Source organism: Bos indicus, chromosome 5 (genome assembly GCF_029378745.1).
Source record: "Bos indicus isolate NIAB-ARS_2022 breed Sahiwal x Tharparkar chromosome 5, NIAB-ARS_B.indTharparkar_mat_pri_1.0, whole genome shotgun sequence".
Lineage (NCBI taxonomy): Eukaryota > Metazoa > Chordata > Mammalia > Artiodactyla > Bovidae > Bos > Bos indicus.
This window is the reverse complement of record NC_091764.1, coordinates 10,534,925-10,560,750: the sequence shown is the minus strand read 5'-3', so window position 1 is coordinate 10,560,750 and position 25,826 is coordinate 10,534,925. Positions and strand designations below refer to the sequence as shown.

Sequence of the window (25,826 nt, the reverse complement as noted above, 5' to 3'; positions counted from 1 at the left end):
TTAGATTGGGTATCACATCCATATCAGTCTTCCTAAGTTGTCAAGTGCAGAGCAGTTGAGATCCAGTGAGTAGGTTTTTGACCCTGGAGGCAGTGTCTTCTCTAGGGTTTCCTAAAGGGTGCGTGTGTCCTGTGACTTGATAGCCATTATGGTTGATTGGAGCCCCTCGTGAATCCAGCCCAGAGGCAGGTGCTGCCTCCAGGGATCTCATCCAGTAGGTTGTACATGCTCACTTAGTAAACTAAAGCTCAGCAGTGGGTCTGCTGAGCGCTGTGGTGGGTAACATTTCTGATCTGTCTTGTCAGAGGACAGTTCAGTGAGATACTACTAGCCACTTTTTTAGTTTCTGAATCTGTTAGTTCGTGGCAACTTTGACCCCAAATGATACCAAAAGACAAATAACACACAGTTGTGTAACTCCATCAGTTTCTTTCATTATCAGCAGGGCTAGTGTGTCTTTATCCTTGAGTAGACAAAACACTGACATGTTGGAATAACTTTGTGAATGATTACCTTGCTCCTAGGCGAATGGCCTCCCATAATTATTATTACAATCTTGTGGGAGGCAACTTCAGCATTATCAGAGGAAAGAAAAGTTACCAAGGTGCAGTCAAGTTGTTAACCATCCATAATTTCACCACACAGGGCTTAAAATAGCTGTTTCCAGCTTTCCCTTGCTCTGCTCTCAGTGTAGTAACACTTCAAAGATAAGTATTTTCATGTGGACTGTAAATCTGAAGTATGCTTAAGTGAAAGTTGAAATACTACTAATATGTTAAGTTGGCAATATAAGATGCATGCAGCGAAAGTGTTTTACACATTTCTGGGTGTGAAGAGGGTAGGTTGCAAGTACTAGAAAAGTGTAAACTGAAAAGAATGAAAAATTACTATAATAAGCCTTATATCACGGAAGCATTTTTTGAGAATGAGACGTTCTAGGTGGTATTCCTCTGAGCCCTGACGTCTTTCTGATTTCTCATGTTTATGGAGCACACTATTCATAGAAAGAAAGGAGTGTAAGGGGAAAATGCACAGAAGTCTTGCATAAGAGGAAACCAGTTGAGGTAGATGGCATGCTGTGAAGTAGAAAATGGTAAAAAGGAGCCCGGCAGATCCTCCAGGTTTCCTACCAAACAACTTCCCTCACTTCTCTCTAACTGGCAGAAATACAGTTTCCTTCTGGTGCTGCACCCCTACCTGTTTACTCCTGGCCCAAGCAAGACTCAGGAAAGAGGGATCCAAGCCCCAGCTAGAAGGGTCAATACAAGGCAGATGCCACAGGGGTATCCCTTGTGAGCGATTAGTTTACCAAGGTGGTAAAGTGAAGTCGCTCAGTCGTGTCCAGCTCTTTGCAACCCCATGGACCGTAGCCTACTAGGATCCTCCACCCATGGGATTTTCCAGGCGAGAGTACTGAAGTGGGTTGCCATTTCCTTCTCCAGGGGATGTTCCCAACCCAGGGATCAGACCCAGGTCTCCCGCATTGTAGGCAGTTGCTTTACTTTCTGAGCCACCAGGGAAGTCCAGCAAGATGGGAAAGTGACCCTAATCTAGCCGAAGTGGCGTGAGTCAAAGTCCAGCAACGAGATTCTGAGAAAGGTATCAATGTTATTAAAAAGAGACATCCGAGCAAGTAATTCCCTCTTTTCTACTGGATACTATCCTGTCTGGATATAATTTTTGAAACTATAACAGTCATTTGAGGATTACAAAGAGAACAGGCCTCCAAAAGACAAAGCTGACATTCTGAGCATGCCAGAGGAGTAAAAACCTGGGTCTCTGATGACAAGATGAAGACTCTGTCCTGTCTAGATTCACCTTACCTTGAAATCTCTTCTTACTAGATATTCTCAGTGCTTGAGTCCATGGTTGCCAAATTTCACTGCACGATAAGAATTACCTGGAGCACTTAAAAAAATCCTAATGCCCGGCTCTCACCCCACCGAAGTTTGATCAGTGTTGGGTAGGAAGCCAGACATGAGTATATTTTAAGGATTCCCCGGTGATTCCATCATGCAGCACCATTTGGGAACCATCTGGTTTGAGCCATTTTGAATTACTTCTTTTGTTATTTCCATCTGAGTGCTCCCTAACTGAAACAACAGAATTTAAACTAAAAAAAGTTTAAAAACATAATTTGTATGAATAACTATACTGGATTACAAAAAAAGAAACAACAGTAAGAAAACTATAATAAAAAGTCAGAAAAAATGCTTTAATAGTTTTCAAAAGGAACTTAGCGAAAGGATTTGCAAAGTCAGTTACTTAGCAATCTAATTGAACTATATTCAAATGTAATTAAGTACCTACAACTCTTGATAGAGTAGTCTAACTGATTATTTCCTATTTTATAAAGCTTTGTATCTATTTGATAACCTGAAGTTTAATTTTTGTAAAAATAATTAAAAGTGAGAGAATCCTTTCATCTTTATTACATTTAATCTTTGAAGAATATGTCTACATAATAGAAACAAATATGGGCTTTTATTATATGTAATTTCAAGAAAGGAAGATTTATTTTTCTTGTCAGCTGTTACCAATCTCCTCAACCACACACACACACACACACACACACTTTTACTTGACACTGGTGAATTAGATTAAGACCGTCTGATATCTTCTTACCTGGCCCATGATTATCATATATTGAATTTAGAAAGCATCTAAGAAATGGTCCACTGTGACTCATGCCCCATGTCGGGAGACACAGGCAGCAATCCTAACAGCTCAAGGTGAATCGTGGCCAGTTTTGTGACTCAACCACTTTATAGAAGAAACATTTTCCACTGTCTGGAAGGCTGCACTTCCTCTTATATTGAGGAGGGTAGTTTCTTGTCATCTGCCTTTACAGGGTGGAGATCACAGAGGAGTAACTCTTTCAGTTCATCTCCTTATCTAAGAGCCAGAGAACAGCAGCCTGTTTCTCTTCTCACACTTCCATAAAACACTATGCTCTGAACTCCGAATCTTGCTGAGAATTTCAGTGTCACCGTGTTGTGTAGGAGTAGATATTTTGGGCGCTCTCCATCCTGACCATGTATGTGATGACACTACATCATGATCAAATATGACAGCTGCCAGAGCAGACTTCTGGTTTCTTCAAAGATGTTCTTGATATCCCACAGCTAACATTGACCCCATCCTTCTTTTCCACTGCTCAGTCACTGTACTGGGGTTTTGATTTCTTTGTCTTCATGTAAGATAATAAAAACTATATAGATATTATATAATAAGTAAGCATCTCTAGTCTCATTAGACAGCAGAGAATACACCACTCAATTTAAAAAAATAAGCCTGGTAAATTGACAGGTATATGGGCTTTTCATTTTATTAGTCATATTAATGTAAAATTTCTTTAATTTTATAGTGCATAGTGATAATTTGCTTAACAGAGGGCAGAAGTGACTACACAGCCTTATTCTTTAAATACTTTTAAAAATATACATTTATATAGGCAGTAAGAAAATAAAGAGGACACTATAGAGTTTGAACCAGGCATGGTTTCAGGTTGTTTTCCTCTGATGCTGAGTTATGCTGACAATTATCTCTGATAAAAATGAACAAGCAATGTGATGGGAATAATCAGTGGCTGAGAAAGAGATTCTTTGCATCACCTGATTAAGGGTAGATAGCAATGAAGCACTTCAGCCTAAATAAAACTTTCTGAGCATTTCCACTCTGCCCTCCTTTCAAAAGTTAGATTCTTATAGTATTTAATTTGAAGGATATGAAATACAAAGGCAGGTTTTTGTCATGCCTAAGGACAGGTTAATTATACATTCAGATTCAACTCATCTTCCACATTGATAAAATTGACCTACTTTTTCCTTCAGAGAGAGAATGCGTTATGAAATATTTTCACATTAAAAATATTGCATTTTGGTGTCTTTCTTCTTACATTCTATAATTAAACCTGGCATATCACTCCCAAAAGTTAAATGAATTTCAGTTCATTTTTCAGGTCTGGGCTTTCTAATGAGTTAGCATATCTGCTGCCTGAGACAAGTGGCCTTCACTGCTTTGCATGCCATAGAGTTTTTCTGACAGTAGTGGTAATGATGCAGATGTTTGTCTTTGTGGGAATGTTCCAACAATATCCCTAATGAAAATGCATGCCTATTTCCTGGCAAATAAAAATATACCATTTTTTCAAAACAGAAAAATTCAGATGCCTTTATCCTAAGACGGCAAATGTAAACAGTCCATTACTTTCTCCACATCATTTTTGCTGTATTCTGCTGTAGCCATAAAGTCATTTTCTGAAACTTCTCTTTCTGGTGTTGATATGGAACCAAATTCTCCAAAATCTTACGTAGTTTCCAAGTGGAGTGGGAATATTTATAGAGCTGTAAGGTTATAATGTGGATGTGACTGGTGATAGAAGCAAGGCCCAGTGCTGTAAGAGCAATAGTGCATAGGAACCTGGAATGGTAGGTTCATGAATCAAGGCAAATTGGAAGTGGTCCAACAGCAGATGGCAAGAATGAACGTCGACATTCTAGGAATCAGCAAACTAAAATGGACTGGAATTTAACTCAGATGACCATTATATTTACTACTGTGGGCAGGAAGACCATCCCCATGGAAAAGAAATGCAAAAAAGCAAAATGGCTATCTGAGGAGGCCTTAAAATACCTGTGGAAAGAAGAGAAGCAAAAAGCAAAGGAGAAAAGGAAAGATATAAGCATCTGAATGCAGAGTTCCAAAGAATAGCAAGAAGAGATAAGAAAGCCTTCCTCAGTGATCAGTGCAAAGAAATAGAAGAAAACAACAGAATGGGAAAGACTAGAGGTCTCTTCAAGAAAATTAGAGATACCAAGGGAGCATTTCATGCATAGATGGGCTTCATAAAGGACAGAAATGGTATGGACCTAACAGAAGCAGAAGATATTAAGAAGAGGTGGCAAGAATACACAGAACTGTACAGAAAAGATCTTCATGACCCATATAATCACTATGGTGTGATCACTCACCTAAAGCCAGACATCCTGGAATGTGAAGTCAAGTGGGCCTTAGGAAGCTTCACTACGAACAAAGCTAGTGGAGGTGATAGAATTCCAGTTGAGCTGTTTCAAATCCTGAAAGATGATGCTGTGAAAGTGTTGCACTCAATATGCCAGCAAATTTGGAAAACTCAACAGTGGCCACAGGACTGGAAAAGGTCAGTTTTCATTCCAATCCCAAAGAAAGGCAATGCCAAAGAATGCTCAAACTACTACTGCACAATTGCACTCATCTCACACGCTAATAGAAGGAAATGGCAACCCACTCCAGTATTCTTGCTTGGAGAATCTCAGGGACAGAGGAACCTGGTGGGCTGCCGTCTATGGGGTCGCACAGAGTCGGACACGACTGAAGTGACTTAGCAGCAGCAGCAGCACACGCTAGTAAAGTAATGCTCAAAATTCTCCAAGCCAGGCTTCAGCAATACATGAACCGTGAACTTCCAGATGTTCAAGCTGGTTTTAGAAAAGGCAGAGGAACCAGAGATCAAATTACTAACATCCACTGGATCATCGAAAAAGCGAGAGAGTCCCAGAAAAACATCTATTTCTGCTTTATTGACTATGCCAAAGCCTTTGACTGTGTGGATCACAATAAACTGTGGAAAATTCTTCAAGAGATGGGAATACCAGACCACCTGACCTGCCTCTTGAGAAACCTATATGCAGGTCAGGAAGCAACAGCTAGAACTGGACATGGAACAACAGACTCGTTCCAAATAGGAAAAGGAGTACGTCAAGGCTGTATATTGTCACCTTGCTTATTTAACTTATATGCAGAGTACATCATGAGAAACGCTGGGCTGGAGGAAGCACAAGCTGGAATCAAGATTGCCAGGGGAGAAATATCAACAACCTCAGATATGCAGATGACACCACCCTTATGGCAGAAAGGGAAGAGGAACTAAAAAGCATCTTGATGAAAGTGAAAGCGGAGAGTGAAAAAGTTGGCTTAAAGCTCAACATTCAGAAAACGAAGATCATGGCATCTGGTCCCATCACTTCATGGCAAATAGATGGGGAAACACTGGAAACAGCGTCAGACTTTATTCTTGGGTGCTCCAAAATCACTGTAGATGGTGATTGCAGCCATGAAATTAAAAGATGCTTACTCCTTGGAAGGAAAGTTATGACCAACCTAGATAGCTTATTAAAAAAGCAGAGACATTACTTTGCCAATAAAGGTCCGTCTAGTCAAGGCTATGGTTTTTCCAGTGGTCATGTATTGATGTGAGAGTTGGACTGTGAAAAAAGCTGAGCACCGAAGAATTGATGCTTTTGAACTGTGGTGTTAGAGAAGACTCTTGAGAGTTCCTTGGACTGCAACGAGATCCAACCAGTCCATCCTAAAGGAGATTCAGTCCTGGGTGTTCATTGAAAGGACTGATAATGAAGCTGAAACTCCAATACTTTGGCCACCTGATGCGAAGAGTTGACTCATTGGAAAAGACCCTGATGCTGGGAGGGATTGGGGGCAGGAGGAGAAGGGGACGACTGAGGATGAGATGGCTGGATTGCATTACTGACTCGATGGACATGAGTTTGGGAGTTGGTGATGGACAGGGAGGCCTGGCATGTTGTGATTCATGGGGTCTTGAAGAGTCAGACGTGACTGAGCAACTGAACTGAACTGAAGGTTATAATTAGAGCATGGCATCAATCTTTGGGAATTGACTCATGAAATTGATTTGCCATGCCATCTTGAGCCTTATATATAGGTAAGCTCATTTGGTTTCAATAAATAAATAAATATAGTTGCTCTTAGTATTATATCCTTAAACTTAAGAGTGTAACTTTGTTTTTAGAGATTTGCAGAGATGGAAATAATGAAAGATCTATGTAAATAATCTTAAATAACTTTTTAAAAATTAAAGTATAATTGATGTATAATTTAACAAATCTTTTTTATTTTTTAAAAATCTGAAATTTTGCAAAAATGCAGAGATTTTTCCAACCTAAACTCTAGATATATTTTGGTATTTAAGTGAATGTTTGCTGTTGCCCTATCCTCAGAGGAGCATTTTGAAGTGTTCTCCCAAAAGTTAAGTGAAGTTCAGTTCATTTTCAGGTCTAGGCTTTTTAATAAGAACTTGGAATTCCTATACAGTGTTAGTGTGTAACTAAGAATGCAAAATGGTGCACCTGCTATGAAAGACAATATGGAGCTTCCTCAAAAAATTAGAAATAAACTACCATATGACCCAGAAGCCCATCTTCTGCGTATTTATCCAAAAGAATTGAAATCAGGATCTTGAAGCGGTATTAGCACTTATCCTATTCATAAGCATTGTGCATGCATGAAAGTCATTATAGCTTTATTCCTGAGCATCACCATAAGCCTGACCAGACCCTCAGATGGGGTACAGGATGGATGAGCACCAGAGATGTGCATTATACCCACTGTTTGGTCATTTTTAAAAAATAGTGTTTTATATTTACTTGTCTATGTTATAAGATTATGTCAAAATGGACATCAGATGGGCTGCATCAAAATATTCTCATTTTCAAGACTTATTTACTGCCAGGGGGTTATTCTGAGCCTTCTTTCTCCTTTGTTGTTGACAGTGCAATCATAGTCATTAGGACATATTACATAAAGTACTCATCAGAGTAGAACGGGAAGGGACCTGAGCAGCCTGGATAACTCAAGTCAAATGAAATCTGCCATCAGTAGCAGCTTGGTGAAATTCATGTGCATCTATGGGTAGCTGCTGTCCAGTGTTCTTAAGGACAAAAGCTATGAGGTAGTTTTCACAGAGAATGTTCTTGCTAGATTAACTTTGTTTAGGCATGAGTTATTGTGCTGTTAGCCTTGAGTTTGATATTAATGATCAACAGTATGTATTGAATAAGGTGTCTTTAAACAAAAACTCACATAAAAAGACTAATAATTGCTTGATGGAAATGTAACCAGAGGCTTGTAGGATCCCAATTCTGAATTTTCCATAGGAGCAGTGGTAGAGCATAAGTTCAGCCATGAAATTAAAAGACGCTTGCTCTTTGGAAGAAAAGCTATGACCAACCTAGACTGCATATTAAAAACCAGAGACATTACTTTGTCAACAAAGGTCCATCTAGTCAAAGCTATGGTTTTCAGTGGTCATATATGGATGTGAGAGTTGGACTATAAAGAAAGCTGAGCACCAAAGAATTGATGTTTTAGAACTGTGGTGTTGGAGAAGACCCTTGGAGTCCCTTGGACTGCAAGGGGATCCAACTAGTCCATCCTAAAGGAAATTAGTCCTGAGTGTTCATTGGAAGGACTGATGCTGAAGCTGAAACTCCCAATACTTTGGCTACCTGATGCGACTCATTGGAAAAGACCCTGATGCTAAAAAAGATTGATGGCGAGAGGAGAAGGGGATGGCAGAGGATGAGATGGTTGGATGGCATCACAGACTCAAAGGACATAAGTTTGAGCAAGCTCTGGGAGTTGTTGATGGACAGGGAGGCCTGGTGTGCTGCAGTTCTTGGGTTCTCAAAGAGTCAGACGTGATTGAGCAACTGAACTGAACTGAGTGGTTCAGTATTTGCTAATTCAGTGTTTGCATAGACTTTATAGACTAGAAATATTGCAACTAAAGGAATCAGTGGTGCTCATTTTCAATATAATCAATCCAAGAAGAGAGATCAAGCCTAGGAAAGCAGTTGTATAATATAAAGAATCATAATTCATAATTCTCCAGATATCTAGACATTGTGAAACATGATTAAGCTATTTTTGTAAGGTCACAGAGATTACCACAATGTGCCTCACTGTAGAGTAGTGCACGCTGAAGGATTTGGTTGTAACCAAGACAGTTATAGCTTCTGCCTGATAACTTATTTGGAAAAGGACTAAATCTTCTGCTTCTGTGTTTTAAAGACCTACTTTGAAGGCTACACAACTACTGTCTAAAAAGTGTTTACGTGGTGAGTTAGCACATGTTTTAAAAACACTTTCTAAATAGTAGGAGAATCTGTAGAACCTTTGGAAAGTTTAAGTGATGATGAAATCATTTGGTATTAAAATCCAGACCAGAAGTCAGTATTCTTTTTTACTCATTTTCAACATGATAACCTCTTCCACTCTGAAGCTTTATTTATTAAATAGTCTTTCTTTGTACTGACCTCATTTCAGAAATAATATGTTTTAGTAATTTTCAGCATTTAATTGTTACAGAAAAATTTATCTATCGCGAGCATTGCTTCCTATGTAAGTATATAAGAACTTTGTTCCTATGTACACATAATTTGGCAGAGAATCAGATAGGGAATTACTTGAACTATAATTTGTTAATATCTTCTCTTCTTATTGACCTGTCTATAACTCCGTTTTAACTTCATTTAACTTTCAAGTAATCAAAATAGAAAAAAAAGCAAAACAAAAATAATTAGTAGTTTATAAAATAAGTCACACAAGCTGATTCTAATAATTGGGGGTGGGTGGGTTAGGCTTAAAATTCTGTAGTTTAAAAATCTATGTCTGTCTTCATTAGGGTTTTTCCTAATTCACATTTTCTTATGACTATCAGAAGAAATCATATCATATCAGTCATATTTTCTTATGACTATTAGCATGTCTGTGCCATTAGGATTCTGATGAGTAATGCTTATAGATAGAATTTGGTTTTACTTTTTAATGTCTGGCTCTGATCTAATTGGTGAAATACTGAGTTAAATTATACAGTGTATACTTTTATGCTCTATAAATTTGGCAGTGAATATGCTAAAGTAGATCAGAAAATAATTATGAATACTGTTTTTCTTTTTTATCAATCCCATCCCATTCTTTCATTTTTTATCAGGGTTCTAGTTACCACTAGTAAATGGGCCTGTATTTTCTTTAGTCTGTCAGAACACAAGACAGAGGTAGGAATAACCGAGTACGAAGTATATAAACTATGGTAAAAGGGTAATTGATGAATGAACAGATCTCTCACATGAACAGATGATAAAATCTACACATAGACCATCTTTCATTTTTTCAGTCACTTTCATAAATACACGTGGCACATATATAAGATTAAATATGATGGCACCTTAAAATAATATAGAAGAATAAATACATGGGGAAAATGTTTCCAGTATTTTAAGTGAAAAATCAGATTATAAAAGATACTCAGTGACTGACTTGGTACTGATTTCTTAAAATCAATAAATAGAACAGACTAGAAATAAATCCCCCAGAATGTTAATAGTGGTTATACCCTGATATGGAATTATGAATAATTTTAGTTTTTTGTACAGTTGTATTGTACAAATTTTCTGTAGTGTATATTGATTACTTTTACTGTCAAATCACTTTTTAAAGATTTATCTCTTGATATTCCCTCTTTCCTGAATATATTTTGAAAAAGGTAAATATATGAATTATTTAAAGTCAAAAAGAAGCCTTGACTCTATAGGTTAAATATAAGACTAAGGCTTAGTATATAAATTACATAAATAGAAGTTGGATCCCTCAAGACCCTCACATCTTCTGACTCTAAGTTTCTCCCAGAGGATAACATATACACTAAGGACTTCACTTACCAACTAACCAAATAGATAACTCACAGATTATATCTTCCAGCCCGTATTCTTCCTCTGGTCTTCAGACCTACATATAACTGCCTACTGAGCATCTCTTGGAGATGACACAGTGATTTAAACTCATTATCCTGCATCCATGCCCATGCCACCAAACTAGACCCTTTTCCATCTTTTCTCACCCGGAGGCTTCCAACACCCAGTTCTGTTCGGTTTACTCCTTAATTGTATTTAGCATCCTGCTCTGAAGTATATCCAGCATCGCATGCTTGCCAGAAAATTATAGTCTCATTTTCAACCATAATCCATTTATAACAACTTAAATATTGCACAGAACATACTTTAACTAAAATTTTATTCATTGTTTATCTGAAAATCCAGTCTAATGAGGCATCCTGTATTTTCACTTTTACCTCTGGCAACTTTATTATGAGCTATAATAATTTTATTCCAATCAACTGAATAATCAGGCTGGCTTTTACTGGGTTAAGTTTTTCTTTACTATTCGTTCGATTAGCTGAAATGACTCATATGACAATGACAGTATATACCTAGTTGATCCAAAATGTACAGTTCATTTTCCTGATAAATGCATAATTTAAAAAGTAGAAGTTGATTTTACAAATCTGGCAGACTTGTAAGTACCCTGGTAAATTTCAAGTCTACTTAGCCAATATCCTAGAATTTTGGGATCCTTTATGAGATTTCACATTGTCTTAATTCAATCAGAAAAAAAGATTTTAAGCCCGAAACTTTATTTGAATTTTACCCAAAATAAGCACATAGAGATTATCCAGTGCCTTTGAATGGTGCTATACTAATCGGAAATGACATCTTCCGAAAATTTTGTTCAGGCGTTTCCTGTCACAGGGGACTCTGGCTGTGTAACAAGGACAGGATGGGAACAGCTGCCTTAAGGGATTTCTTTTTTAGACAACAGTAAGGAAGGATATTTCTCCCTGGTGGCTTGGCCACCTGTCATGTGGACCCTGTGGAAATTCTCCATTGTGATTTCATTTTTTCCTTAAAGTTACTAAATAATTTGTACAAAATATTTATTTTGTTCAACCTTATGAAAGTTCTGTGTGTTAAGAAACCACTAGGAAATATAAACCAATTATAAAAATAAATAGAAACGTAAATAGTTAACAGCATAGTTTTTAAAATTATAATCATCCTTCACTTTTACAGTTTCACAACTAATGCTTCTGCTTTTTATAACAGAATAATTATAATTAGTTTTGAAACTATAAAACTGAACAAAATATCGTCTGTTCCTTTTGGAAAATTTAAGTATATTCAGAATCATTTTAATTCACTTACAACAAATGATGTAACTAACATGGTAATTTTAAAAATGATGGAGATTCTGAAGACTGCGATATGTAACTTAAACCAATAGTTCTATGCCTCCCTACTGAGTTCCTCCAGAATTAAAACAAGAAAAAAAAATACAATATGCCATCCCATTACCATCAGGGATCAGAAGGCATTTAATCCTCTGTAGGAAGTGATCCAGCATTACCCTCCTTGAGGGTCCTCACATCCTTGCCACATCATTTGGGAAGTAGAGTGCTAGAGAACTTTCTTAATGTGTACTTCTCATTAGAATTAGCCCATGAACAACATTTTAGAAAAAGTTCCCATCCCTTTAAAACTTGCCTAGGAGGATGGATAGGTATTTAAAGCCATCAATTTTACCTTCATCTATATCTAAGCATTGATGATCACTTGCAATTTGAGACTGTATTTTCCTTAAGCCTGGTAATACCATTTTCATAAATTCACTGTAACGCACGAGTTAGGTGACAAATTATGGACCATTTTAATCTAGCTTTTCTGCTGTTGTCGCCTCCTTGTGTCCTTTAAAGCAAATCGCAAATGGCTTGTATCACATTGCAGCAGAAAGTCTTGAGTTACGAAGTTGAGTTTTGAAATGAGATTTGAAATGAGAACCATGAGAAGTAGACTTGAGATTTCAGTGCTATTAAGATGATAGCATCCTGGAGAAGGAAATGGCAACCCACTCCAGGACTCTTGCCTAGAGAATCCCATGGACAGAGGAGCCTGGCAGGCTACAGTCCACGGTGTCACAACAGCTGGACACGACTTGGTGACTAAAGCACCACCACAAGATGGTATCATAGCCAGTGGTCCAGGAGTGCTCAAATCCTCTCCTGCATTCCATCCATCTTCTGAAGGGGGTACCAACCGAGGTGAAAGACTTAAATAGAAAACAAATGACCACTTTGTTATTAGCATGGAAAGCACCCAAATCCTCTCTCTAGCCTGTCTCTTTCTGGTAAAAGGTAGATTGGAGAATGAAGTCTGGGCCTAGATATCCAAATGAACTCCCCATTTCCTCCAGTCTGAGTCTGAGATGTCAGGTTTGGCTTAAGAAGGTAGAATAGAAAATGAGAGGAACAGGTCCATCTTCTCCAAGCCAGCTGCCCCTACCAGAGTTCCCATGACATGGGTGCAAAAAGAGCAGAAGATGGGTCTCATGGCTCCTGACCTTTTAGAGACCCTATCAGTAACCATAACCTAATAAAAGTTGACCAGTCACATGAGCAGACAGGTCTTTCCCTGGGGATATTGAGGCAATAAGTAGACAGTTGTACAGAAGCTAACACGTGGAAGGGAAGGACCAGTAACATTTAGTTCCCCCACATGTCACATTTGTTTTCAGTCTTCAAATTCAGCATTTATTATTTTTGGTTTTGGTTATAAGTAATGCCATGATTTCTGGCAGGAATGTCAGTTGACATATTGATTTTACCAGTAATACCATCAAACATCTGCTTTAATGACTGAACCCTGTTTTTAAATCATTTCAGCCTAATAGAGGTGTATTATCTCTTCTCTATACCTGTCAATATTTTTATTGTCCAAAAGGGTGGCATGTTTTCATCAAAGTTGATAGTCCTAGAGAGATGTAGCATCCCCACTCCAGTACTCTTGCCTGGAAAATTCCATGGATGGAGGAGCCTGGTAGGCTGCAGTCGATGGGGTCGCTATGAGTCGGACACGACTGAGCGACTTCACTTTGACTTTTCACTTTCATGCATTGGAGAAGGAAATGGCAACCCACTCCAGTGTTCTTGCCTGGATAATCCCAGGGGCGGGAGAGCCTGGTGGGCTGATGTCTATGGGGTCACACAGTCAGACACGACTAAAGTGACTTAGCAGTAGCAGTCCAACTCTTTGCAACCCTTTGGACTATAACCTGCCAGGCTCCTCTGTCCATGGGATTTTTCAGGCAGAGTCCTGGAGTGGGTTGCCATTTCCTCCTCCAGGGGATCTTCCTGACTCAGGGATCGATCCTGTATCTCCTGCATTGCAAGCAGAAAAGATATTACTCAAGAATTTTTTTCACAGGATTGGTTTGACCCTTGATCTTACTGTAGTAGACATGACTTGTAACCAGTGTGTGCTTTTTTCTTTTCTTTTGAAAAAGTGGTTGGTTCTAGACATTAAATTTTATGCCCTAAATTTGTGGTTTATAGGAATTCTAACACTGTGATTTTAAACAGAACATTACCACAGTTAGAAAAGCATATGGGGACTATATCTATACATGGATAGCTATAGATTTAAATGTGTACAATTTAATTATGGCTACTGTTTTTCCAAAATGAAAGAAAATTCTAGACAAAAATTAGATATTTAAAAAAAATCTCCTCCTTAATAGATGGGCCACTTTCAATTGATCTGAAATTACTTCTACAAAACCTCCTAAAATAAGTAGACTGTGTATTTGGTGACATAATTTCTATTTTATTCTAGTCACATCTAGTACAGTATACTTATTCACATCAGGGCACTTGATTTCTGCATGCATGGACTCCATTAAATGCAATTAAATTTAGAGCCACACAGATTTGTTTTATGTATTAATACCTCCCTTGGCCTAAAATTTACTAAAATAAAAACTGCTGAGTTTATATTTTGATAAATACACTGGCTTAGCATTGTGAATGTTGTCCAAAAACCTAGGTGACCTTTAATTATATAAGAACATGAGAGATCTCAACCTTCACTTTGAATGTTATGAAAGTATTTAATATTTTAAAATCAGAGTCCACATCAAATAATTTTTCTTTATTCAACTCTTATCTGAGTTTCCAATTCTGAAAAATCAAGAAATTCATTTAAAAATTATAGATAGCTGTAGATATAAGTATCAGTCTCAGTACTCACATGGCATTTTTTTTCCTGCTTGCTTTTGAATAAAAACCTACATTTAACAAGCTTTAATGAACACGATAATATGGTAGGATTTGGGCCATGTAATTTTCCCATTTAGACTTTTTTCATTCATTTTCTCATGTCTTCTTGCTTTTCTCCCTCTTGAAGTTTAACGTCATTTTCATTTTTCACAACGTTGCTGTAAGTTTTCTTTCTTTTTTCCAGTCACTGATATGGAGGAGTTTGTTTAATCTTGACTATAATTCTATTGACATTTTAGTAGTTAGCTTGTCTGTAATCAGGCACTGGAGTATTCTATGTTTGACAGAGATATTACCATTTATTAAAGTATGCCTTGCTTTCCACATTTATAAATTTTGAGGAATGGGGGCTAATGTCATCTTCTTATTATAATAAATACTTTCTTAAATATATGTAGGGCTTCCCTGGTGGCTCAGACAGTGAAGAATCTGCTTGCAATGTGGGAGACCTGGATTTGATCCCTGGGTTGGGAAGATCCCCTAGAGAAAGGAATGACTACCCACTCCAGTATTCTGGCCTGGAGAATTCCATGGACTGTATATGTATAGTCCATTGGGTTGCAAAGAGTTGGATATGACTGAGTGACTTTCACTTTAAATATATGTAGGTTTTTGTGTTTTGATGTTTTTATTTTTAGTTTCCAAAATAAAAGTTAAGTTTCTGAATATTTTCATCTCTTTAGAAATATTTTCTGCCTTTTTAAAAATCAGGCGTATAATTGCCATAAAGTGATACTTCCCCTTTTCAGTGTAAACTTTCAGAGCTTTAATAATCCCGTGTAGTCGTCTTAACCATAACCTACATCAAGGTATTAGAACAGTTCTAACACCCCGCCCCAATTTTCTCATGCCTAATAGTCAATCTCTTCCCACCCCCAGCTACTGACAACCTTCAATCTGTTTTCTGACCTTGTTTATTATTTTGCCTTTTCCTGAGTGTCATATAAATGAAATCATTAGAGAGTCTGGCTTCTTTCACTGAGCAGCATGCAGTTGAGATTCATCCACACGGTTGCATGTATGAATAGCTTGCTCCTTTTTATTGCCCAGCAGTAGTCCATTGTACAGATGTGCTTCCATTTGATTATGCATCTACCTTTGAAGGCTATTGAGTTGATACCAGTTTGTGGTGATTACGAATAAAGCATGCTTGCATCTCATTTTTATATGAATTTACATTTTTATTTATCTTGGATAAATAGCTAAATGTAGGCAATGAATCTTACAAGATTAGGTTTAAATTTATAGAAAACTATTATTTTGTTTTCTCAGGAGGATGTGGCATTTTCCATTCCCACTAGCCATGTACAAGATTTCTAGTTATTTAACACTCTTGCCATACTAGTTAGGAGAAGGCAATGGCACCCCGCTCCAGTACTCTTGCCTGGAAAATCCCATGGATGGAGGAGCCTGGTGGGCTGCAGTCCATGGGGTCGCTAAGAGTTGGACACAACTGAGCGACTTCACTTTGACTTCTCACTTTCATGCATTGGAGAAGGAAATGGCAACCCATCCAGTGTTCTTGCCTGGAGAATCCTAAGGACGGCAGAGCCTGATGGGCTGCTGTCTATGGGGCCGCACGGAGTCGGACATGACTGAAGCAACTTAGCAGCAGCAGCAGCCATACTAGTTATTGTCAGGATTTTTTGAAATCTCAACATTTTAGAAAGTGTGTACATGGATCTAACTATGGTTTTAATTTGAATTTCCTAGTGATTAATGATGTTGACTATGTTTTCATAGTTGCCACCCATGTATCTTCCTTGATGACATGCCTGTTCAGATACTTTACCCTTTTGTTTTTTTTTGGACTTGTCGGGAGGCTTATGGAATCTCAGTTCCCCAACCAAGGATTGAATCTGGGCTACAGCAGTGAAAGTCTGGAATCCTAACCAAAACTCTCTCTATTTTACATAGTTTTTAATTGGATTGTTTTCTTGTTATTGACTTTGGAGAGCTCTTTATATATTCTGGATAGGAGGCCATTTTTAGCTATGTATTTGCAAACATTTCCTCTCAGTCAGCTTGTCTTTTCATTTTCCTAGTTATTTTCTGCATTTTTAACTGTATTTTTATTCTTTACTCTTAGTTTCTAAACCCTCATATTAACAAATTTACTTTGATTTCTAACAAAACTTGCAACTTTTGGAATTGGAAGAGGCTAGAAGGAAACAGACTCCAAATATAGCATAGTTACATATAACATTTACTTGAATAATATAGCAATGAGGAATTCTCTTGGCTGAAAATAGCATAAAATCCAACTTGAGGGGCTTAGACAAATAAGACTGTTTTTCTTCATTACAAGAAGTTGAGAGTAGGCAGCTGATCACAGAGATTCAGGAGGCCCATGTGATCAGAGCTGATGTCTATAGGTTTTGTTGGCCTTTCTCTTGTAGTTAAAGGTTGCTATCACAGCTGATAATATTCACTCAGACAAGAAACAGAGGGAGAAAAAAGGACAGTACTTGTACCAAGACAGCAACACTTTCACAGAAACCTCTCATCTACTTCCGGTTGAATTCTCACTGGACAGAACTGGGTCGTGTGTCTAGTCAGTGCTGGGAGGAGGGGGTTGAAAATAGGGCTGGCGTAAGGCAAGCCTTCCTTGTGTCTGTCTCATGCAACAACTTTAAAATAACACCCGAATGCACAAATCAATAAAACTGTCTGCAAGAGCAGAAGATAACAATCGGAATCTAGTTTTGAACTTAAAAAAGTTTTTTTTCTATACTTGCTGGCCAAGCAGCTAAACTCTAACGGCATCTTTCCAACTGAATCTTAGACATGCATGTAATAGTAATAATAAAAATATGGCAGCTATTATAATAAAAGTGTAAGAATAAGATGTCATGGTTCATGAAGCCACATAACTTTTTCTTCTTTGGCTAACTCTTGAAGATAGTGTTTTACATAGTAGAAAAGTAAGATTCATAGATAATACATTCCTTAAAGTCACAGAGAAAAGGGACTGAGAACAAGAAACTCATGATATAGAGTGGTCATCCCTTTCCTATATCTCTGTACCAATCAGAGTTTGCAAGATCAACAGCAATGATTCAATGTAAAGTTCATATTGATACTGTCTACATAGTCTATGATGGAGAAGGCAATGGCACCCCACTCCAGTACTCTTGCCTGGAAAATCCCATGGATAGAGGAGCCTAGTAGGCTGCAGTCCATGAGGTCGCTAGGAGTTGGACACGACTGAGCGACTTCACTTTGACTTTTCACTTTCATGCATTGGAGAAGGAAATGGCAACCCACTCCAGTGTTCTTGCCTGGAGAGTCCCGGGGATGGGGCAGCCTGGTGGGCTGCCGTCTATGGGTCGCACAGAGTCGGACACGACTGAAACGACTTAGCAACAGCAACAACAACATAGTCATTGATAAATGAAAGCTCAGAGGCAAAAATCCTCTTGCACTTGAATTTTAGCTATTTGTTTTAACTCTATCTAAGTGGGAACTATAAACTTGGTACACAAGAGAAGCTTTTGCTGTGTTTGAATTTGTTATTCTCTCAGAGACATTTTTTCTCTCCAGAAAAAGTAGACTATCTGCTTTTAAATATAAAGAAAAAGTAAAATTTAAACTTTTCACTTAAAATATTTTAAAGTAGCCCCTCTATGGTAAACACTAATATTAGCTCAAAGTTTTAGAAGCAGCCAGTATTTTTTTTTTTTTCATATTTTGGCCCATATGCCTAACATACTGAGTAGAATAGCCCATAAATGAATATTAGCTGAATGAATTAATGAATGAATCTTTTTGAACCAACTCACTACACTTCCAATGCTTTTATTGAATTAATCTGTATTTGTCGATTTTCAGTATGTTAGAATAGATTCTGGGCTTTCCTGATGACTCTGCCTGCAATGCGGGAGACTTGGGTTCAATCCCTGGGTTGGGAAGATCCCCTGGAGTAGGGCATGGCAACCCACTCCAATATTCTGGCCTGGAGAATCCCATGGACAGAGGAGCCCGGTGGGCTACAGTCCATGGGGTTGCACAGAGTCAGCACGACTGAGCAACTAAGCAGCTGTGCTCATGACTGAGCACAGCACGGCAGAATAGGTTCTAAATACACAAAATGCTTGTTGAATTTGTGGGATTTACTCAAGGTTAGGGAATTATTGATTAAAATGTAAAATAAAACCCTGTGGGAAGAGTTTTTATAAATTATTTGACTTTTCACTAGGAATTAAATGTATCATATCCAATAGAATATGCTTAGAAATAGTGTAGGTAAAGTTTGCCAAACGTCTGGGGACCCAAAAGATTCCGAGGACCATAAGCCCCATCCCACTGTCCCTTCAAGAAGCCCATACAAGAGTTTTCTGTTTCCCATCAGAAACTTTCTCAGGGTATCTGGAAAGTACTTTAGCTTTCCATAACAACTTTCTTCAAAAATTTATACTTTTACAGTTGTCCTTGAAAAGTAAGATAGGCAGGGATAGGCTTTGCCCCTTAGGAAATAAAAGGCTAAGAAATGTTCATAAGATGACACAGCTAATGAAAAGATAATTAATGTCTCCAGGCTTTGACTTGGAGCATGACCTTTATAGCTCACTTTTGAAAGCCAAGTAATCAGAATCTATTGTATTTTATAGGATGAAAGCTGACAATAATACTCGATTTCACTTTGTATGTTAAAACCAGAAAAGAGGATTAAAATGCTGTTTCACTTTCATTTGGAGTGATATATTTGTTGATTTCAGAACCATATTGTAAATTTACAGCTACCACTTGTTTAGTGGTATAAACATAAAAAATTCAGAAACTTTTATTCTGAATATAAGAACTTGTGACATCTGCACATCTGTTTCAACACATGCTGTCAAAATAGTAGTGGTCTGATGTTGTCTCAATATAAGAAAACCTGATGTGGTTAAAAGAGGAAATATTTGGGAGGCAGTTAGATATGAATTTCTGTACCAAACTGACCACTGACTAGCTGTGTAATTATGGGCATGTTGCCATCTCCATGGCTGTTTTCTTGTGTGCAGAATGCCTGAACCACAAATTGTGAGAATGAAATGAACTCATGGATATAAAATGCTTAGCACTACACTTGGCCTACACTTGATATTTGACTCCAAAAATTATTTATTGAACATTTAGAAGACCCTTTACTCAGTGCTATACAAATTACATTTTCCAGCTCACAAATTATTACATATCAAAAGAAAATAGGTATCTCTGTTTATTAGTTCAGGGTTTTCCAATCTCAGCTTCATTGACATTTTGGTAGGTAATTCATTACTGGAGTGGGGCAGGCTACCCTGACCATTGTAGGCTGTCTAGCAGCATCCCAGGCCTCTACATACTAGAGGCCAGCAACACCATCACTTTCCCCATTTGTAACAACCCAAGATGTCTCCAGACATTGCTCAGTGTCTCCTGGAGGTGGGGGCAAAATTGTCCCTTGTTGAGAACCACAGTCTTGATCAATTCTTCCTAAAAGTGTTCACAGCCTCCTAGTCCTAGAAGATTCTTCCTCAAAGTTCCCAGGGTCAAATACATTGGGAAATATTAAATAGTAATAATAGTAATTAATTTCTTATGCATTTACTATATCCCATGGACAGCTCTTATTGAATCTTCACAACAGAAGAACTACAAGTTAGTTGCTGCTTTAAGCACATTTTTCAAACTAAAAATTGAGCCCAGAGAAATCAAGTAACTGATCAAGGCTTAGGGTTTGTGTCCTCCAGAGTATGTGCAGTTATCTATACACACTACTTTTCTTATATAGCCCGTTTTTAAATTCACAATTCAAACTGGGGTGTTAAGGATAATTATTCTTAATTTGTATTTATCTCAGACTCTTAGAAAATTATTTTTTGCTTTTGTGCTTCAATTTTCCTCCTTTTATTTTTTATTGAAATATAATTGACATATATTAGTTTCAAATGTACAACATAGCAATTCAATATTTGTCTATACTGTGAAATAATCACCACAGTAAGTCTAGTTAGCATCCATAACTGTGAATAGTTACAAATTTTTTTCTTCTTTTCCTGGTGAGGAGGACTTTTATGATCTACTCTGTTAGCAACTTTCAAATGTACAATACATAGCTCCATGGCGTCACAGTGAGTCAGACATGACTAAGCACGCATACATACACAGTACTGTTAACTGTAGTGACCTTGCTGTCCACTGTATTCCCATGACTGATTTTATAACTGAAGTTTGTACCTTTTTGCCCACCCCAACCCCCCTCTCTGGCAACTGCCAATCTGTTTTCTGTATATATGAGCTTGGTTCCATTTGTTTGCTTGTTTTGTTGTTGTTGTTTTTTTTTTTTTTACATGCAACATATAAGTGAGATCATATGATATTTATCTTTCTCTGTCTGACTTATTTTAGTTAACGTAATGCCTTCAGGATCTATATACTTTATTACAAATTGCAAGATTTTATTCTTTGGCTGACTAGTATTCCGTTGCCTGTTTATCCATTGATGTCTACTTAGTTTGTTTCTATACCTTCAGTTCAGTTCAGGTGCTCAGTCGTGTCCGACTCTGCGACCCCAGGAATCACAGCATGACAGGCCTTAGCTCTCCTAACTAATGCTGCAATGAACATATTGCATATATGTGCATATATAGATATGTGTGTGTGCATATATCTTTTTGAGTCAGTGTTTTCATTTTCTTTGGGTAAATACCTAGAAGTGCAATTACTGGATCATAATATAGTTCTATTTTTAATTTTTTGAGGAAATTCCACAATATTTTCCATAGTGGTTACACTAATAGGACTTCCCTGCTGGCTCAGACGATAAAGCATCTGCCTACAGTGTGAGAGACCCAGGTTCGATCCCTGGGTCGGGAAGATCCTCTGGAAAAGGCAATGGCAACCCACCCCAGTACTCTTGCCTGGAAAATCCCATGGATGGAGGAGCCTGGTAGGCTACAGTCCGTGGGGTCGCAAAGAGTCAGCCACGACTGAGCGACTTCACTTTCACTTTACAGTAATTTACAATTGCATCAACAGTGCATGGGGGTTTCTTTTCTCCACATCCTCTGCAACTCTTGCTATTTCTTCTCTTTTTGGTAATAGCCATTCTAACAGGTGTGAGATGATATCTCATTACGGTTTTGATTTGCATCCCCTGATGATTAGTGATGTGTTAGTGATGTTGAGCTTCTTTTCATGTGCCTGTTGGCCATCTGTACGTCTTCTCTGGAAAAATGTCTATTCAGATACCCTGCCCATTTTTAAATTAGATTGTTTTATTTTTGGTGTTGAGTTGTATGAGTTCGTATATTTTGAATATTATCCTCTTATCAGATATGTGATTTGCAAATATTTTCTCCCATTCAGTAAGTTGCTTTTTCATTTTGTTGATGGCTTCCCTTGCTGTGCAGAAGCTTTTTAATTTGATGTAGTCTCATTTGTTTATCAGAGAAGGCGATGGCACCCCACTCCAGTACTCTTGCCTGGAAAATCCCATGGACGGAGGAGCCTGGTAGGCTGCAGTCCATGGGGTCCCAAAGAGTTGGACATGACTGAGCGACTGAGCGACTTCACTTTTCACTTTCATGCATTGGAGAAGGAAATGGCAACCCACTCCAGTGTTCTTGCCTGGAGAATCCCAGGGACGGGGGAGCCTATTGGGCTACTGTCTATGGGGTCGCACAGAGTCGGACACAACTGAAGTGACTTAGCAGCAGCAGCAGCAGAGTAGCAGCATTTGTTTATTTTTGCTTCTGTTACCTTTGCTTTTAGAGTCAGATCCAAAAAATTATCTCTGAGATCAATATCAAGAAGCTTACCACCTATGTTTTCTTCTATGAGTTTTACGGTTTTAGGTCTAACATTCAAGTGTTTAATCTATTTTGAATAAATTTGTGCATATGGTCTAAGATAATTGTTTAGTTTCATTCTTTTGCGTGTGGCTGTCCAGTTTTCTCAACAGTGTTTATTTGTAAGAATGTCTTTTCCCTATTGTGTACTCTTATTTCCATTATCATAAATTAATTGACCATACACTACAGGTTTATTTCTGGGCTCTCCATTCTGTCACATTGATCTATGTCTGTTTTTATGTCAACACCATACAGTTTTGGTCACTACAGCTTTGTAATATAGTTGGAAACTAAGGTAGATGATGCCTCCAGCTTTGTTCTCCTTTTTCAAGATTGCTTTGTCTATTCAAGGTCTTTTGTGGTTCCATATAAATTTTAGGATTATGTTCTATTTTTATGAAAAATGTCTTTGGAATTTTGATAAGAATTGCATTAAATCTGTTGATTGTGTTAAACTTAGATGAGAGTCTTCCTGATGGAAGGGCATTCCAAACAGAACACACAGCATGTGCAAAGGCCTGAACAACTCAGAGGGTGTGATATGTTTGGTTAATGCTCAGAGAGGAGGAAAGGAAGTACGAAAACAAGACTAAGAGAGCAGACTGGGTTCTGCATTGTTTTGCTAGCTGGACTTTTGTAAGCATTTGACTTTGCAACCTTTACTGTAAGGGCAAGAGGCAGCCAGGAGCACTGAAGCAGCATGGTCTGGTTGATGATGATAACTAAAGTCCATAGTGCTTTGTTGGTGGAAAGACCCAGTTGACATTAATGCAGTGCTTTGAGCAACAGATAGTAAGTCAGAATGGAGCAAAGGGGTCAAATTTGAGAGAGTTTTAACAAGTGAAACAGGCTAGAGAAAATCTTCCTCTTAAATAGGCTTAAGAGCAAATAAGTGGCATTTGTAGAAGGGCTATTTCTACAAAACAAAATTATGTACTGTCTAGGAAGTAGCATGGAAACATGTATAGCAGCTATTTTGATAATCTGAAGAATTTGCATTAGCAGGTCCCAGTTACACAAAATGCTCTTCAGAAAACTGTGCTCCTTCCTGTTTAGATTTCCTACAGAAATTGGATACCATGGTTATTTAGTGGAAGTACAAGATAAAAGGTAGATTCTGAGTAGTCCTCCTGCCCTTCTAGTCCAGACTGTTTTATCTTTCTTCTCCTTAAATATGCTACCTGGGGAAGATGAATCAGCATTAGTGGGGAATTCAACCAAATCTATTTGAGAAAGGAGCCAATAAAAAAATGTTGGGAAATTAGTCCCAGGCACTCAATGAATGGTTGTTGAATTGATCAACTTTTGAATTGACCTTAATAACTTTTAACTTAAGCATATAAAGTATGATTAATAGAAAAGAAAAGAAATCTTCAATTTAAATTTTCCTATTTTATCTTTTATTGGTATAGCTTATGGGTCACTCCTGAAATATATTCCAGTATAATACCAAATGGACTTTTACCTTTGTGGTTTGCTGTACTGTGCTTAGTCGCTCAGTCATATCCAACTCTTTGCAACTCCATGGACTGTAGCCTGCCAGGCTCCTCTGTCCATGGGATTTGCCAGGCAATAATACTGGAGTGGGTTGCCATTTCCTTCTCCAGGGAATCTTCCCGACACAGGGATCAAACTCGGGTCTCCTGCTTCACAGGCAGATTCTTTACTATCTGAACCACCATGAGAAGAGGGAGGTGCCACTTTGAGGACACTGAATCCAGGAACAGACCTAAGCTGAGAGTAAGAGAAAGATAGGACTCTTACTTTAGCAACTTAAATGAGAGGCTTGATGTAGCATGCATTATCAGTTCCCACCATGGGAAGATTTATTATTTAAATCTTCAAAATGAGCATATAATCAAGCATATTTAATCATGTTATTTTTCAAAACGTCTTCTTCAAACTGTCCTTTAAAAGTTATCTTCTACACTTCAGTTTATTTAAAATTAAGCAATACATTTTAGCAACTGATTTCCTAACCCCATCCTTGGTAGTTTAGAGGAAAAATATAACAATATTTCTGTTATGTTTCAACAGTCTCTATAGTTGTGTCTCAGTTCAGTTCAGTTCAGTCACTCAGTCGTTTCTGACTCTTTGTGACCCCATGAATCGCAGCACGCCAGGCCTCCCTGTCCATCACCAACTCCCGGAGTTCACTCAGACTAACGTCCATCGAGTCAGTGATGCCATCCAGCCATCTCATATAGTTGTGTCTAGAATCATACTTAGTAATAATATGTTCTTTCTAGGAAGTAACCTGTTGGGGTTGGCGTTCTGAGAGTGTTACTTCAGTAAAAGGATCCATACAAAATAATTATTATTTACTCATATTTCAGATGGACAAAAAGAATCCAAGTGGTAAAGTGGTTCAACCAAGACCTCATAGTTCCCAAATTATATTAAAAGGCTCAAACACAGGTCCACTAGTCAGCAAAACCTGTATGCTTACTGTAACATCATTCTAGACTCAGATTTTACCCTCCATTCTTTCCGTTTCACCTAAGTGTTAACATGAACCTGTAGTGGATATGTTGTTCTGTATACCAGTTCTGAGAATCTCTTACTTTACTTGTCTTTGCTCTTGAATCTCTGTAGTTCCAAATTATGACTGTGTATCAGCAACACATTCCAACATGCATACCTTCCAGTGTTCAAGGAAAAGATATTGTCATCTCAGTGTTGTGGAATTTTGAAAACTGTTTTTAAAGTATCACCTAGATTCAGGAAATAACTATATACATCATTTTTATTACATATTTGAGAGGTAGAACTGTAAATAATGGTAAACATTTTTACCAAAGGGTTTTTTTATAAAACCAGATATAGAAGTTTTATTACTTGATAAACAAGGAATGCCAAATTTAAAACTTCTGAATAAAAATGATTGCCTTATCTTTTCTACAGCAACCTCCTCCAACCCATCCAAAAAAATAGGAGGGATTTTTAGATCAAATCATCAGGATAATTGATCCAGACCTGTTTCACTTTGTGATAGGGAACTTCTGTCTTAGCAATGAAAATTTATTGTCCTATCTGCAATGAAAGAATTGATATTCTTAATGTTCTTACACATTCTTTTTTTATGTGAACATTTTAGGTGTATCAATATATGCATGAAACGATAACTGTTAATGGCTGTCCCGAATTCCGTGCCAGGGCCACAGCAAAGGTAAGACTTGAGTAACTTTAAAAATATACTTAACCCCAGTGATCTAGTAATTGATTGTGCGCGTGTGTGTTTCAGGTATTCTCGTGTGTACACTGTA

At 37.8% G+C, this 25,826-nt stretch overlaps 1 protein-coding gene across 2 annotated transcripts in view; it reads left to right on the top strand.

Annotated features, from left to right (window-relative positions):
* Positions 1-25,826, top strand: part of LIN7A (lin-7 homolog A, crumbs cell polarity complex component) — a 160,388-nt gene that overhangs the window by 75,878 nt on the left and 58,684 nt on the right. For both annotated transcript variants that reach the window (XM_019960306.2, XM_070788856.1), the window contains exon 3: positions 25,658-25,729. In XM_019960306.2, the coding sequence (XP_019815865.1) occupies positions 25,658-25,729 (72 nt within the window). The remainder of the gene's footprint in view (positions 1-25,657; positions 25,730-25,826) is intronic.